Genomic DNA, 12,794 nt, shown 5'->3' with positions numbered 1-12,794 from the left:
CATTATAGAAGTAATTACAATAATGATTATAGAATTTATTTACAGTAATAATGAATAATGTACATAGAAAATGAAAGACGGTGATCTTGAGTCTGAAAAGAAAAGTTTGCTTTTTAGAAACACAAGTTCCCAGAGGAACGCCAGTCTTTTAAAGTTAAAAAAATACTTCATGCTCTAGAGCATGTGGCACGCATGTAAAATTTCTATGACATTTCACCTTGGTAAAGAACAGTCTATTAGAAACACTAAGTGTCCATTAAACCACTATGTATCACGATAGGGTCAACACAGGCACCCGTAGAGTTAGAGTCCCAAGTAACTCACTGTTCTATGCAGATTTAAGCAGCAGGTTTCATAACACTACCTGCAGCTACCACGAAATGCTTCACTTCGTGCACCTGTTTTGCGTAGTGCTTGAAGAATACGCGCGATGATTTCCAGCCTGTAAAGCTCTTGAGGCTTTCGAAATCCATACTCTGGAAGAAATTCAGAGAAGAAGCGACTTTCCTAGGATCGTGACCTGCGGGTGTACTGTCAGGATCCGCTCTGTGAATGAAGTAGGTGATTTTCACTCTTAGTTGTTTCAGTGACAGGTCGCTACCCAATGTTTCTCCTTTGAAGAGTTGTCCTCCACCGAAGTCTGAAGTTCTTCGAAGATAGACCTCAAGACTCTTCACTGGGCATAGAGAGACATCTTCCTTCAAGGGGCAGATTCTCCAAGGGCCCCATCTCTTGGTGGGTAGTTCATGCTTGGCGAGAAACGTCGGATCAGGGAAGAGGGTAAGATTTCCTGTCTCGGCGAATAGGATATGATCCTCTTCTCTTGATAATGCCACTATTTCACTGACTCAGGCTCCCGAGGCGAGAGCAAAAAGGAAGATAACTTTTTGAGTCAGGTCTTTTAGAGGGCACGAATCGTTGTCCAGGCTAGAAGCAAAATGGAGCACCTTGTCCAGGGACCAGGAGATAGGTTTTGGTAGAGGTGCTGGGCGTAGTCTAGCGCATGCCTTTGACAGTTTATTGAAGATGTCACTGGACAGATCAATCTGGAAGGCGTATAGGAATGGTCTAGTCAAGGCCGATTTACAGGTGGAAATCGTGTTGGCCGCTAAGCCTTGTCCATGAAGGTGAATGAAGAAGGACATGCAAAAATCAATGGTGATCTCCGTAGGATTTTTTGCCTTGACGAAGGAAACCCACTTTTTTCTGGAAGATTCGTACTGCCTTCTGGTAGACTCTGTCTTATACTCCTCAAGGAAGTCTAAACTTTTCTTCGAGATCCCAAACCTTTTCTTTACGGCTAAGGAGAGAAAATCATGAGATGAAGGTCCCTGACTTTCAGAGATGAAGCGAAGACAGTCAACTTCTGTACTTGTTGAGAGAGGACTGAGCCCGGTAGGGGAATCAGGGTGGGCCACAGCTCCAGGACCAGGGGATACCAATTGTTCCGGGGCCACTTGGGAGCCACTAGGGCCGCTATCCCTTTGAAGGTTCTCAGTTTGGATAGGACTTTCAGCAGAAGGTTGGGTGGAGGGAACAGGTAGATCTTGGACCATCTGTTCCAATCCAGGGACATGGCATCCACCGCTTCTGCCTTGGGGTCCTCGTACGGGGCCACATATCGAGGAAGTTGATTGTTGTCGCTCGTTGCGAAGAGATCGATCTGAAGTTCCGGGACTTGGTGAGAGATGAAGGAGAATGATTTTGCGTCTAGAGACCATTCCGACTCTATTGGGCTTGTCCTTGATAGAGCGTCTGCTGTCACGTTGCGGAATCCTTGTAGGTGAACTGCAGACAGGTGCCATTTCTTCCTTTCTGCCAAACGAAAGATAGGGAGAAGCACCTGATTTATCTGGGGCGATCTCGAGCCCTGACAATTGAGACATCTGACTACCACCGAGTTGTCCAGAGTCAGACAGATGTGGATCGAGGGAGGCGGAGAGAGTTTCTTCAGGGTGAGAAGAACCGCCATGGCCTCCAAGATGTTGATGTGAAACATCTTGAAGAGGGGAGACCATGTTCCTTGAACCTGCTCTTGGTGGGAGTGACCTCCCCAACCCTCCAGTGAAGCGTCCGTGTGGATGTTGATCGATGGAGGCGGGTGTTGAAGAGGGATGGACCTTTTCAGGGCCTTTGCTTCTGACCACGGCTTTTAAAAGTAAGCGAAGTCTGTTCGGAAGCTGTCTCTTGAGGTCTCTTCGAGCGATGGATGCGAATCGTCTCCAGACTCCCGCGGCATCCTTTAGCTGTGCGCGAAGCCCTGGGTTTGTCACTGAGGCGAACTGTAGAGAGCTGAGAACTTGTTCCTGTTGGCGTCTTGAGATCCGTTTGGATTTTAGAAGCCTTCTGACAGACCCTGCTATATCCTTCCTTTTCTTCGGTGGAATGGAAAGGCGGTGTGACTGAAGGTCTAGAGGCGGATTTAGGTTGTGCGGGGCCCTAGGCCCGGTGACCTTACCGGGCCCTCAAATCAGTGTACGAGCGAAGCGTTAAAATAAATTAGCTTTTTAAACAATATTAAGTTTATTGAAATTTAACCAAATTACCATTTCACAGTTGAACATTACCCATATGATTTTTTGAAGCTCAACAATAAAAAATAACTATAATAATATACCAGTAACTAAAGAGATAAGCGTTGAAATAAATTTTCTTTTTAAACAATATTCAATTTATTGATAATTATCCAAGTGACCATTTCACAGTTGAACATTACACATTTGCTTTTTTGAAGCATAACAAAAAAATTACTATAATAATACACCATTAACTAAGGAGATCCCCAACTATAATGATGCACCATTGAAAAATAATAACTTCAATAATACACCATAAACAAAAGAGAATACCGTTTGACTGAAGTGAGTGGCAAAATGGCAAAATGAGTGGGTTTTGTTTATTACATGCAATTTGCACGGTACACTCAACTATTTCTCATTAAAAAAATGATTTTTTTCGAGCCTTCTTACCTGCAAACTGTTTGATGACATCAGTAAAATCAAGCACCCTTAATTTTTCATGCTCAATGCTCAACAGGGTGAGTGAAGATAAGCAGTTCTGCCCCATGGTGTTTCTTAGATAATTCTTTAGTAGTTTCAGCTTGGAGAATGATCGCTCCCCAGTGCAGTTTGTGACAAACATGCAGAGATAGAGTCGTAATACAATTTCAACATTAGCAAATGTTTCAACCATGTCATGTCTGTGAATTATCTTATACATTTCTAGTTCTGGACTTTGTCTTTGTGCAGCTTTTACACCACCTAATGAAGGAGCACTTTCAGATGAACCTCTTGGAATGGATTTCATGAGGTGTGCAAACTGCAAAAGCTCCGACTCCAATCCCGCCTCCAAGTCATTAGGATATGAAGACACAAGCTTTTCAGCAGCTGCTTTAAGTTCAGAGTTTGTTTTGTTTGAGATTTCTGATAAAAACCCAAATTTCTCTCGAAGGTCGCTGTAAGCTGCAAGGCGTTGTGTTAGGGCAGCATAGAGCTTGTCAATGATTGGCAAGAAAGCAGTCACTCTAAACATGTCTCTCCCTGTCAGCGTAACATCCTCCACCGAGTCTAGTTCATCGTGGTGACGCTTGCGCTTTCTAATACGCTGCGACTGCCTGTCGGCGTAGTATGCAACTTTACCAGTCACGTCACTTGGATCACACTTAGCCATAGCTTTTGCTTCAAAATCATCGAACTGGGATCTCAAGTCTTTAACAAACTGTAAAAGAGACTCCAGCAGTGTGACAGCTGTGTTGAGGGAGATTCCAGGTTTTTGCAGTTGAATACTGGCACTCTGAAACCTTTCCAATACTGTATCCCAAACTTCAAGAAGAATTACTGTTTCAAGTTTTTTCAAACCTTTGAGAAGACCACTTGCTTTAGCTCTTGTTTCAGCTGGCTGATTCTGATCCGAGAAAAACTCTTCCAGAACAATGATGTTTTCTTTGTGTACTCTACTGAGAGCAGCTACAGCATCTGCTCGTGCTGACCAACGAGTGTCTGAAAGTTTTTTTATCAACTTTCAACTTCTTATCATTATTAGTCTCTATTACCTCACGGTGTCTCCTCCAACGATAAGTAGATGCGACAAGGAAGAGTACAAGTTTTGTATCAGACCAAACAATGACACTGCAGCAGGAGAGCTTTCTGCGGCACACTTACCCACCAAGTTTAAGGAATGAGCCTTACATGGTATGTACTCAGCTTCACTGCACTCGTTCTTGATTATCTGTTGGGTTCCCTGATATTTACCAGACATGTTGCTGGCATTGTCATAGGACTGTCCTCAGCAGTCGAGAACTGAAATGTTCTTCTCTTTAAGAAAATCAAGAACAGTTGTAGCAATATCTCTGCCAGTGTGGCTTAGCATGGGAATAAACTGCAAAAACCTTTCAACTGGACCTGTAGTAGGCAGTACATAGCGGATTGTAAAACTAAGTTGATCCATGTGTTAAATATCTGGTGTGGAGTCGACAGAAATTGAGAAGTACTTTGCTGTTTTTACTTCATCTGTTATTGAGGACATAACCTTTTCTGCCATTATTCCAATGACTTCCTCAGAAATGACATGGGACAAGTAGGAAGTATGACCACTACCTTTGTTTGCATGTTTCTTGATATGTGCTGCCAAGAAACTGTCGCATATGCCTAGCAGCTCTAGAATCCCAAGATAATTTCCATTGTGTGCTGATCTAATTACTTCATCCTTACCCCGAATGGCTAGCCTGCATTCGCAAAGTAGCTTTAAAACATCTACACACCTCCTCAATACTGCATGCCAGTACTTACTGTCACTTTCATATTGTAGCACTAGATTAGAGTCAATACGGGCACCCGTAGTCTTTCTATATATCATGTCGACCATACTTTTCCTGTGCTGATCTGACCTACTGTGAGATTCTATGACATACCTAGCGTTCTTCCAGCCATTGAAGCCAGATGTGAATGAGCTTTGCACCTTTGACAAAAGCTTGCAAGGAAAACAATACACTTTACCAGTTGTTTTAGAGTAACAGAGCCAGTTAAGATTAATTTCTTGGCCAGATAATGAATGAGTTCGAGTGAATAATGTCTTTGTACAATGACGGGTTCTGTTTAGCTCTTTCACAGCTGACTCTTTAAAATCACCATCACAGTGTCGACATTCTGCACTTCCCCTTTTCAACTAAAAGTCACACACATTTTCAGGAATTATTTTAGGCCATAATCCAAGATCATTTTCAAATCCTTGTTCAGTACAGGTATTCATAGCTTTCACTTCCTCTTGTGTCTCCTCACTGCGCTCAGGATCAATTGCGCTAACTACATCTGGTTCAGACCGTTCAGTACTCGCTGTGGCTGCACTTGGTTTGTTCAAGCTAGCACCAACACTTGTACTTGGTTTGTTCAAGCTAGGACCAGATTCAGTGTGAATTTGTGCCAACCATTGAGTTATTTTTGGTACAGTGAACCCTCGCTACTTCGCGGTTCGACCATCGCGGATTCACCACTTCGCGGGTTTTTTCCATAACCCATATATATATACATATCGCGGATTTTCCGGAAATTTCGAAAATACCGCGATATCTGAAGACCCCAAATACGATATTTCGTTACCTGTAATTCCATTAATACTGTAATTAGTAATATCTGCTCTTACTGATTGTTCATTGCATTACATATGACATATAATTAAGCACAGAAAGAAATAAAACACGAAAAGAGAATGTGATCATACGATAATTCAGTACTGTATACAGTACGTAGTAAAATTAAATCGAACATGAAACCCAAATCAGATGCAGTCATACCATATTAGAATGGTGTAAGGCTGCTGTTGGCTACTACTGTACTACAAATGTAATGGATGTGCTTCTTTTCCGTGAATCTTTTGTATGTATACGTACGTAGTACTGCATCCAATAATATTCTTTGTTGCAAAAATCACATTTCGAATAAGCGTACTAGAGAGAGAGAGAGAGAGAGACACACATCCTACAACAAAAGCGTAAAATAGCGTACGTAAAGCTATTATTATTATTGTTATTATTATTATAATTGTTGTTGTTGTTATTAAAATTATTATTGTTATTATTATTATTATTATTATTATCATTATTATTATTATTACAGTATCATTATTTATTATTATTATTACAGTATTATGATTACTGTACAGTATACTGTACGCAGGGTATCTTGTACTTTGAATTGGTAACCTACGTAGCATATAAGACGGGTTGTGATTGGTTCAAGCTCTGATAGATGACGAATCAGAACCCAAGTTTTGTAATCTAGCCTGTGATTGGTGTTTTGACCGCTTCTCCAACCCGCAGCATCTCTTTCCGCGGTCACTTTGTCTCCCGTCGTATCGCTGTGTAGACGTTGTTAAGTTTGTGAACTTTAATCTGTGCTGTGCGCGACTGTTTTAAGTTGAACTTTTTGTTGACCTTTCTGTTAAATCCTACTGTACAATGGCTCCCAAGCGTTCTGCTTCTACTGGTAGTGAGCCTAAACGCCACCGAAGGATGATGACGATTGCTGAGAAGGTGACGCTTCTCGATATGTTAAAAGACGGTAGAAGTTTTGCGTCCGCAGCCCGCCATTTTGGAATCAATGAATCTACCGTTCGCTATATCTAGAAGGACGAGGCGAACATTAGAAAGACGGCTGCAATCACCTTTAGCAGATCAGCGAAGCGAGTCGTTACCACTCGTAATAAAACGATCGTACGCATGGAAGGTGCTTTAGCTGTGTGGATTGCCGACTGCCGGAAGAAGAACATAGCCTTGGATACGAACACCATCCGAACAAAGGCTTTGAGTTTGTATGAGAATTTTGCGGCAAAGGAACCTCAAGACGACGATGGCGACCATGCTGAAGAAGATGATGATGCAGATGAACCTCCACCAGGGACATCCACTGATTCCCAGCGTCAGAAACAACGTTTTTCCGCCAGCAAAGGATGGTTCGCGAAGTTTCAGAAACGCTTCGCCCTGAAAAGCGTTTCCCTGCATGGCGAGGCTGCTTCCGCTGACACTGCCGCTGCTGAAACTTACGTGAACCAGACGTTCAAGAATATTATCGCCGAAGGTGGATACAAGCCGGAACAAGTCTTTAATATGAATGAGACCGGCTTGTTTTGGAAGAGAATGCCGTCGCGAACTTTCCTGTTCAAAGAAGAAGCCAAAGCTTCTGGCTTTAAAGCATTCAAGGGTCGCGTTACCCTCGTGATGTGTGGCAATGCTGCTGGATTTTTGCTAAAGCCGGGGCTTATTTATAAGTCGAAAAATCCTCGCGCTTTGAAAAATAAAAACAAGAATCTCCTTCCCGTGTACTGGATGCATAATCCAAAAGCATGGATTACGAAGATGCTGACCTCCAACTGGTTCCACCAGTGTTTCATCCCGCAAGTCAGCAAATATCTCGTAGAGAAGGGCTTGCCATTCAAGATCCTTCTCCTTATGGATAACGCTGGTGGACACGTAACTGGTCTGTCGCATGAGGGCATTCAGGTTGAGTTCCTGCCACCCAACACCACGTCATTAATTCAACCGATGGACCAGGGGGTTATCAGGGCGTTCAAGGCCCTCTACACGAAGAATACCTTGGCGGACCTCGTTGCGTGTGTGGATGCTGCCCAAGATGATGAGGATGAAGATTTTAACTTGAAGGCGTACTGGCGGCAGTACACCATAGCCACGTGCCTGAAGAATATTCAGAAGGCACTGCAAGAGATGAAACCTGCAACCGTGAATGCGAGCTGGAAGAAGTTGTGGCCCCAGATTGTTTACGACGACGAGGGATTTACACCTGCTGAGATTCAACACTCTGCAATACGGAAATCTGTGCAGTTGGCTGCCATAATTGGAGGTGACGGGTTTGGCGACATGACGACTGAAGACGTCGACGAGTTGTTGGACTACCATTCCCAGCCGCTAACTGACGCAGACCTAGAAGACCTGACGAAATCGGCAAGTGAAGAAGAGAGTGAAACGCAGGAAGAGACCCAAGAAAATGTCGAAGAAACGGGCTTAACATTAGAACGGCTTGCCAAGGCCTGCTACCATGCGAAGGAGTTGAAAGAAATGTTGCAAGAGTGGGACGAGGATATGGTTCGGTCTATGCAATTCTCCAACAAGGTCGATGACATCATGACTCCCTACAGGATGCTCTTAGAGCGAAAAAAGAAGCAGCGGCAGCAACTTCCGATCACAATGTTCTTCCAGCCTCGCAAAAAAGAGCCAGTTCCTCCTGCTAGTACGCCTTCGGAAGAAATTGAAGAAGTTGAAGAGGTGTCCCAGGAAAAGACACCTCCATCTGAAGAGACGTAAAATACTATTATTGGCTGCACAGTAGAAGACATCATCAGTTTCATCATCATCATTTCTACTGTGCAGCAAATTCATCGCCATCATCATTCAAGTTTTTCTTGAACTTCTTTCGTGGTGAGTACAGTAACAATCTTTATTTTTTACTTTAATATTCTAACATTTTAATATTTGTGCCTGTTTTAGTTTAGTACTGTATGCATTAAGTTAAAGGGAAGGTTTTAAAAGTCTGAAGAGTATACATGTTGTAACCTATCATATTTTTTTTTTTTAAATTTACATTTACGTACGTAAAACAATCTCTCTCTCTCTCTCTCTCTCTCTCTCTCTCTCTCTCTCTCTCTCTCTCTCGTAAATTGTTTTCCTGCTTTGCTACGTACAGTATGTACTGTATGATTTTATATAGATACGGTAAATAATATTTGTAATAACATATTTTGTAAATGCTTTTACTGTAAATATTATTTATCACTTTCATCATGCGCGTTAAATGCCTTCTTTGTTCTGAGCGTGGTTGTTTACTGAGCGTGGTTGTTTACTGAGCGTACTTTATGACGCCGTCGTTTCAGGCGGCGTCATAAAGAGAAACATTTCATTTGGAAGTCCTAAGAAAAATTAAGTAAAACATTGGTAATAACAAAATCAACATACTGTATAATCAATATAATCGATGCAAAAACTAACCTATACATATATGTGTACACTAAATGCGTTTGTTTCTTCATTATGATCAGAGATAAACGTAAACAAAACATTGGTTGCCATTTTTTATCGTGCTTTTTAGCGTGTTTAGGAAACGCATGATATAAAATCTCCTTTAATATTTGTGCCTGTTTTAGTTTAGGGTACTGTAGTACATGCATTAAGTGTTCTGTACATTAAAGGGTAGTTTGTTAACAGTACTACGTACAAGGGAAGGTTTTAAAAGTCTAAATATACATGTTAAATAAATACGTAAATATGGTGTCACTACTTCGCGGATTTTCACCTATCGCGGTTGGGTCTGGAACCTATCTACCGCGATAATCGAGGGTTCACTGTAGTTTTTTTACTCTCTCCTTTTCATCTGCCTTTTCTTGTCGTTTGACAGAGCCTGCTTTATACTTTCTCCCTTGATCACGATTACGACTTGTTGATTTCTCCATTATGCCTCAGTGGTCAGTGCAGCCTCACTACCTTATCCTGAAAATGAAAAACATGAATAATTAACGGATTTTGAGCGAAGCGAAAAATCTATTTTTGGGTGAGATAGCCATGGCGTCCTGATGGAAGGTTCCTTTTTGGTAGCTTCCTTGGGTATATAAACTACAAGATATTCCCAGAGAATTTAACCACAGGTTATCACAGAATTCTAACTTCTGGAGCGAGTATCCTAAAGGTTTCCCTTTAAGACATCGTATATCAACAGGGGACGCATGTATTAACGCGCCACATAGCTATCTGCACCCTACATAGAGTTAACACTTCGATGTGTAGGAGCGGAGAATAGCTGGGGAGCCGTTCCATAGCTAATCTCGTCCGTGGCTACTTTTGGTACTCGAAACGTAAACAAACGGGCTCCATTGCTAAATGACGTCACGTCCGTCCTCATCCTGAAGCCAGTTGCTTGCCGATCACCATGATACAGCAGGACAGGGTGGGACCTGAAAGGCTGGACGAAGTAGCAGGGAGGGTTCATCAGGACGCCATGGCTATCTCACCCAAAAATAGATTTTTCGCTTCGCTCAAAATCCGTTTTTTGGGCTCAAGCCATGGCGTCCTGATGGAAGAATACCAGAGAATCAATGTATCGTGGTAGATTTTCCCCTTTTAGTGTAAGTGCCGAGGGTTTTGAATAGAGTAAGCATGGTAATCTTGATAGAGGTACCGTGGGGCTGAAACTCCCTGCCCCCCTTGGCAGAGAAGTCCCAACGGACCATGCTGAGGATCAAAGTGGTTCTTGAAGGGCTACCCACCTTGCGGGGAGAACGTGAAGAACTCGGAGACAAGACAGAATGGTTGCTATTCGTATAGGAACATTCTCAAAAAACAGACAAGTGGTGGTTAGGCACTGTATATTGTAAAGGAGAACAGTCTGGTCTCGAAGGTATAGCGCAAGTAAGTATTCAGTTAGGAATATTACATAGCATGGGTGAGTATATAATATGGATTGAACCAATTATCTTCATCTTTTTTTATAGAGGAAAAGGGCGAAGGATAATGAAACTATGACAACCATGTATTTCATAGTATAAGTAGGAGTGGATTGAGACGCACAAGTAAATAAAATAGAAATTTTATTTCACAATTGCAGAATATGGTAATAAATGCAATAAAGGATGTAAAGGTATTTACAATAAATTATAATGTACATAGTAATGAAAGACTTCGCTCTTGAATCTGAAAGAAAATTTCAAATTATTAGAAAGCACGGGTTCCAGAGGAACATTAGTCTTTTAAAAGAAAAAACACATCATGCACTAGGCATACGGCACTCATGTGACGACTATGACATTTCACCTGAGAGAAGAACAGTCTATGAAAAACACTAAGTGTCTTTGAATTCACTACGTATCACGCGAGGGTCAACATAGGCACCCGAGGAGTTAAAGTCCCAAGTAACTCACTGTTCTATGCAGAGTTAGGTGCAGGTTTCATAACACTACCTGGGCTACCACGAAATGTTTGACTTCATGCACTTGTTTCGCGTAATGCTTGAAGAAAACACGCGAGGATTTCCAGCCTGTGAAATTCTTGAGGCTTTCGAAATCCATACTCTGAAAGAAATTCAGAGACGATGCGACTTTTCTAGGATCATGACCTGCGGGTGTACTGTCAGGATCCGCTCTGCGAATGAAGTAGGTGATCTTCGCTCTTAGTTGTTTCAGTGACAGGTCGCTGCCCGATGTTTCTCCTTTGAAGAGTTGGCCTCCACCAAAGTCAGAAGTTCTACGAAGATAGACCTTGAGGCTCTCTACTGGACATAGAGAGGCATCTTCTTTCAGGGGGCAGATTTTCCAAGGGCCCCATCTTTTGGTGGGTAGTTCGTTTTTAGCGAGAAACGTCGGATCCGGGAAGAGGGTAAGGTCTCCTGAGTCTGTAAACAGAATGTGACCCTCGTCCCTTGATAATGCCACTATTTCGCTGACTCGGGCTCCTGAAGCAAGAGCAAAAAGAAATATAACCTTTTGAGTCAGATCCTTGAGAGGGCACGAATCGTTGTCCAAACTGGAGGCAAAATGGAGCACCAAAATGGAGATAGGTTTTGGTGGGGGTGCTTGGCGTAGACGAGCGCATGCCTTCGGCAGTTTATTGAAGATGTCGTTGGACAGATCAATCTGGAAGGCGTACATTAGTGGTCTAGTCAAGGCCGATTTGCAAGTAGAAATCGTGTTGGCTGCTAAGCCCTGTCCATGAAGGTGAATGAAGAAGGACATGCAAAAATCGATGGTGATTTCCGTAGGATTTTTTGCCTTGACGAATGAGACCCATTTTCTCCAGGATGATTCGTATTGCCGTCGTGTGGATTCGGTCTTGTATTCCATGAGGAAGTCTAGACTTTTCTTCGAGATCCCAAACCTTTTCTTCACGGCTAGGGAGAGAAAATCATGAGATGAAGGTCCCTGACTTTCGATGATGAAGCGAAGACAGTCGACTTCTGTACTTGCTGGGAGAGAACTGGGCCCGGGAGAGGGATCAGCGTGGGTTGTAGCTCCAGGACTAGGGGGTACCAGTTGCTCCGGGGCCACTTGGGAGCAACTAGGGCCGCTGTTCCTTTGAAGGTTTTCAGTTTGGAGAGGACTTTTAGCAGAAGGTTGGTGGGAGGGAACAGGTAGATCCTGGACCATCTGTTCCAATCCAGTGACCTGGCGTCCACTGCTTCTGCCTTGGGGTCCTCGTACGGGGCCACATATCGAGGAAGTTGATTGTTGTCGCTCGTTGCGAAGAGATCGATCTGGAGTTCTGGGACTTGGTGAGAGATGAAGGAGAAGGATCTTGCGTCTAGAGACCATTCCGACTCTATCGGGCTTGTTCGAGATAGAGCGGCCGCCGTCACGTTGCGGAATCCTTGTAGGTGAACTGCAGACAGGTGCCATTTCTTCTTCTCTGCCAGACGGAAGATTGTTAGAAGCACCTGATTTATCTGGGGCGATCTTGAGCCTTGGCGATTGAGACATCGAACTACCACCGAGTTGTCCAGGGTCAGACGAATATGGATCGAGGGAGGCGGGGAGAGTTTCTTCAGAGTTAGAAGAACCGCCATGGCCTCCATGATGTTGATGTGAAACGTCTTGAATAGGGGAGACCATGTTCCTTTAGCCTGTTTTTGGTGGGAGTGACCTCCCCAACCCTCCAGCGAAGCGTCCGTGTGGATGTTGAGTGATGGAGGTGGGTGTTGAAGAGGGATGGACCTTTTCAGGGCCTTTGCTTCCGACCACGGCTTTAGGAGTAACCGAAGTCTGTTTGGAAGCCGTCTCTTGAGGTCTCTTCGAGCGATGGATGCGGA

The 12,794-nt window shown here is 43.2% G+C and overlaps 1 protein-coding gene across 1 annotated transcript in view; it reads right to left on the bottom strand.

Moving 5' to 3' along the window:
• The window catches only part of LOC137639587 (uncharacterized), a 9,204-nt gene extending 4,947 nt beyond the window's left edge, over nucleotides 1-4,257 (bottom strand). The window contains exons 1-2 of the mRNA XM_068371849.1: nucleotides 4,161-4,257; nucleotides 2,970-3,998 (exon numbers count right to left, since the gene is read on the bottom strand). Coding sequence (XP_068227950.1) covers nucleotides 2,970-3,998; nucleotides 4,161-4,257 — 1,126 coding nt within the window. The remainder of the gene's footprint in view (nucleotides 1-2,969; nucleotides 3,999-4,160) is intronic.
• Nucleotides 4,258-12,794: the final 8,537 nt, after the last annotated feature.

The sequence above is a fragment of the Palaemon carinicauda genome, chromosome 4, assembly GCF_036898095.1.
Source record: "Palaemon carinicauda isolate YSFRI2023 chromosome 4, ASM3689809v2, whole genome shotgun sequence".
Classification (NCBI taxonomy): domain Eukaryota; kingdom Metazoa; phylum Arthropoda; class Malacostraca; order Decapoda; family Palaemonidae; genus Palaemon; species Palaemon carinicauda.
The sequence above is the reverse complement of the archived record's forward strand: the minus strand, read 5'-3'. Positions and strand labels throughout refer to the sequence as shown.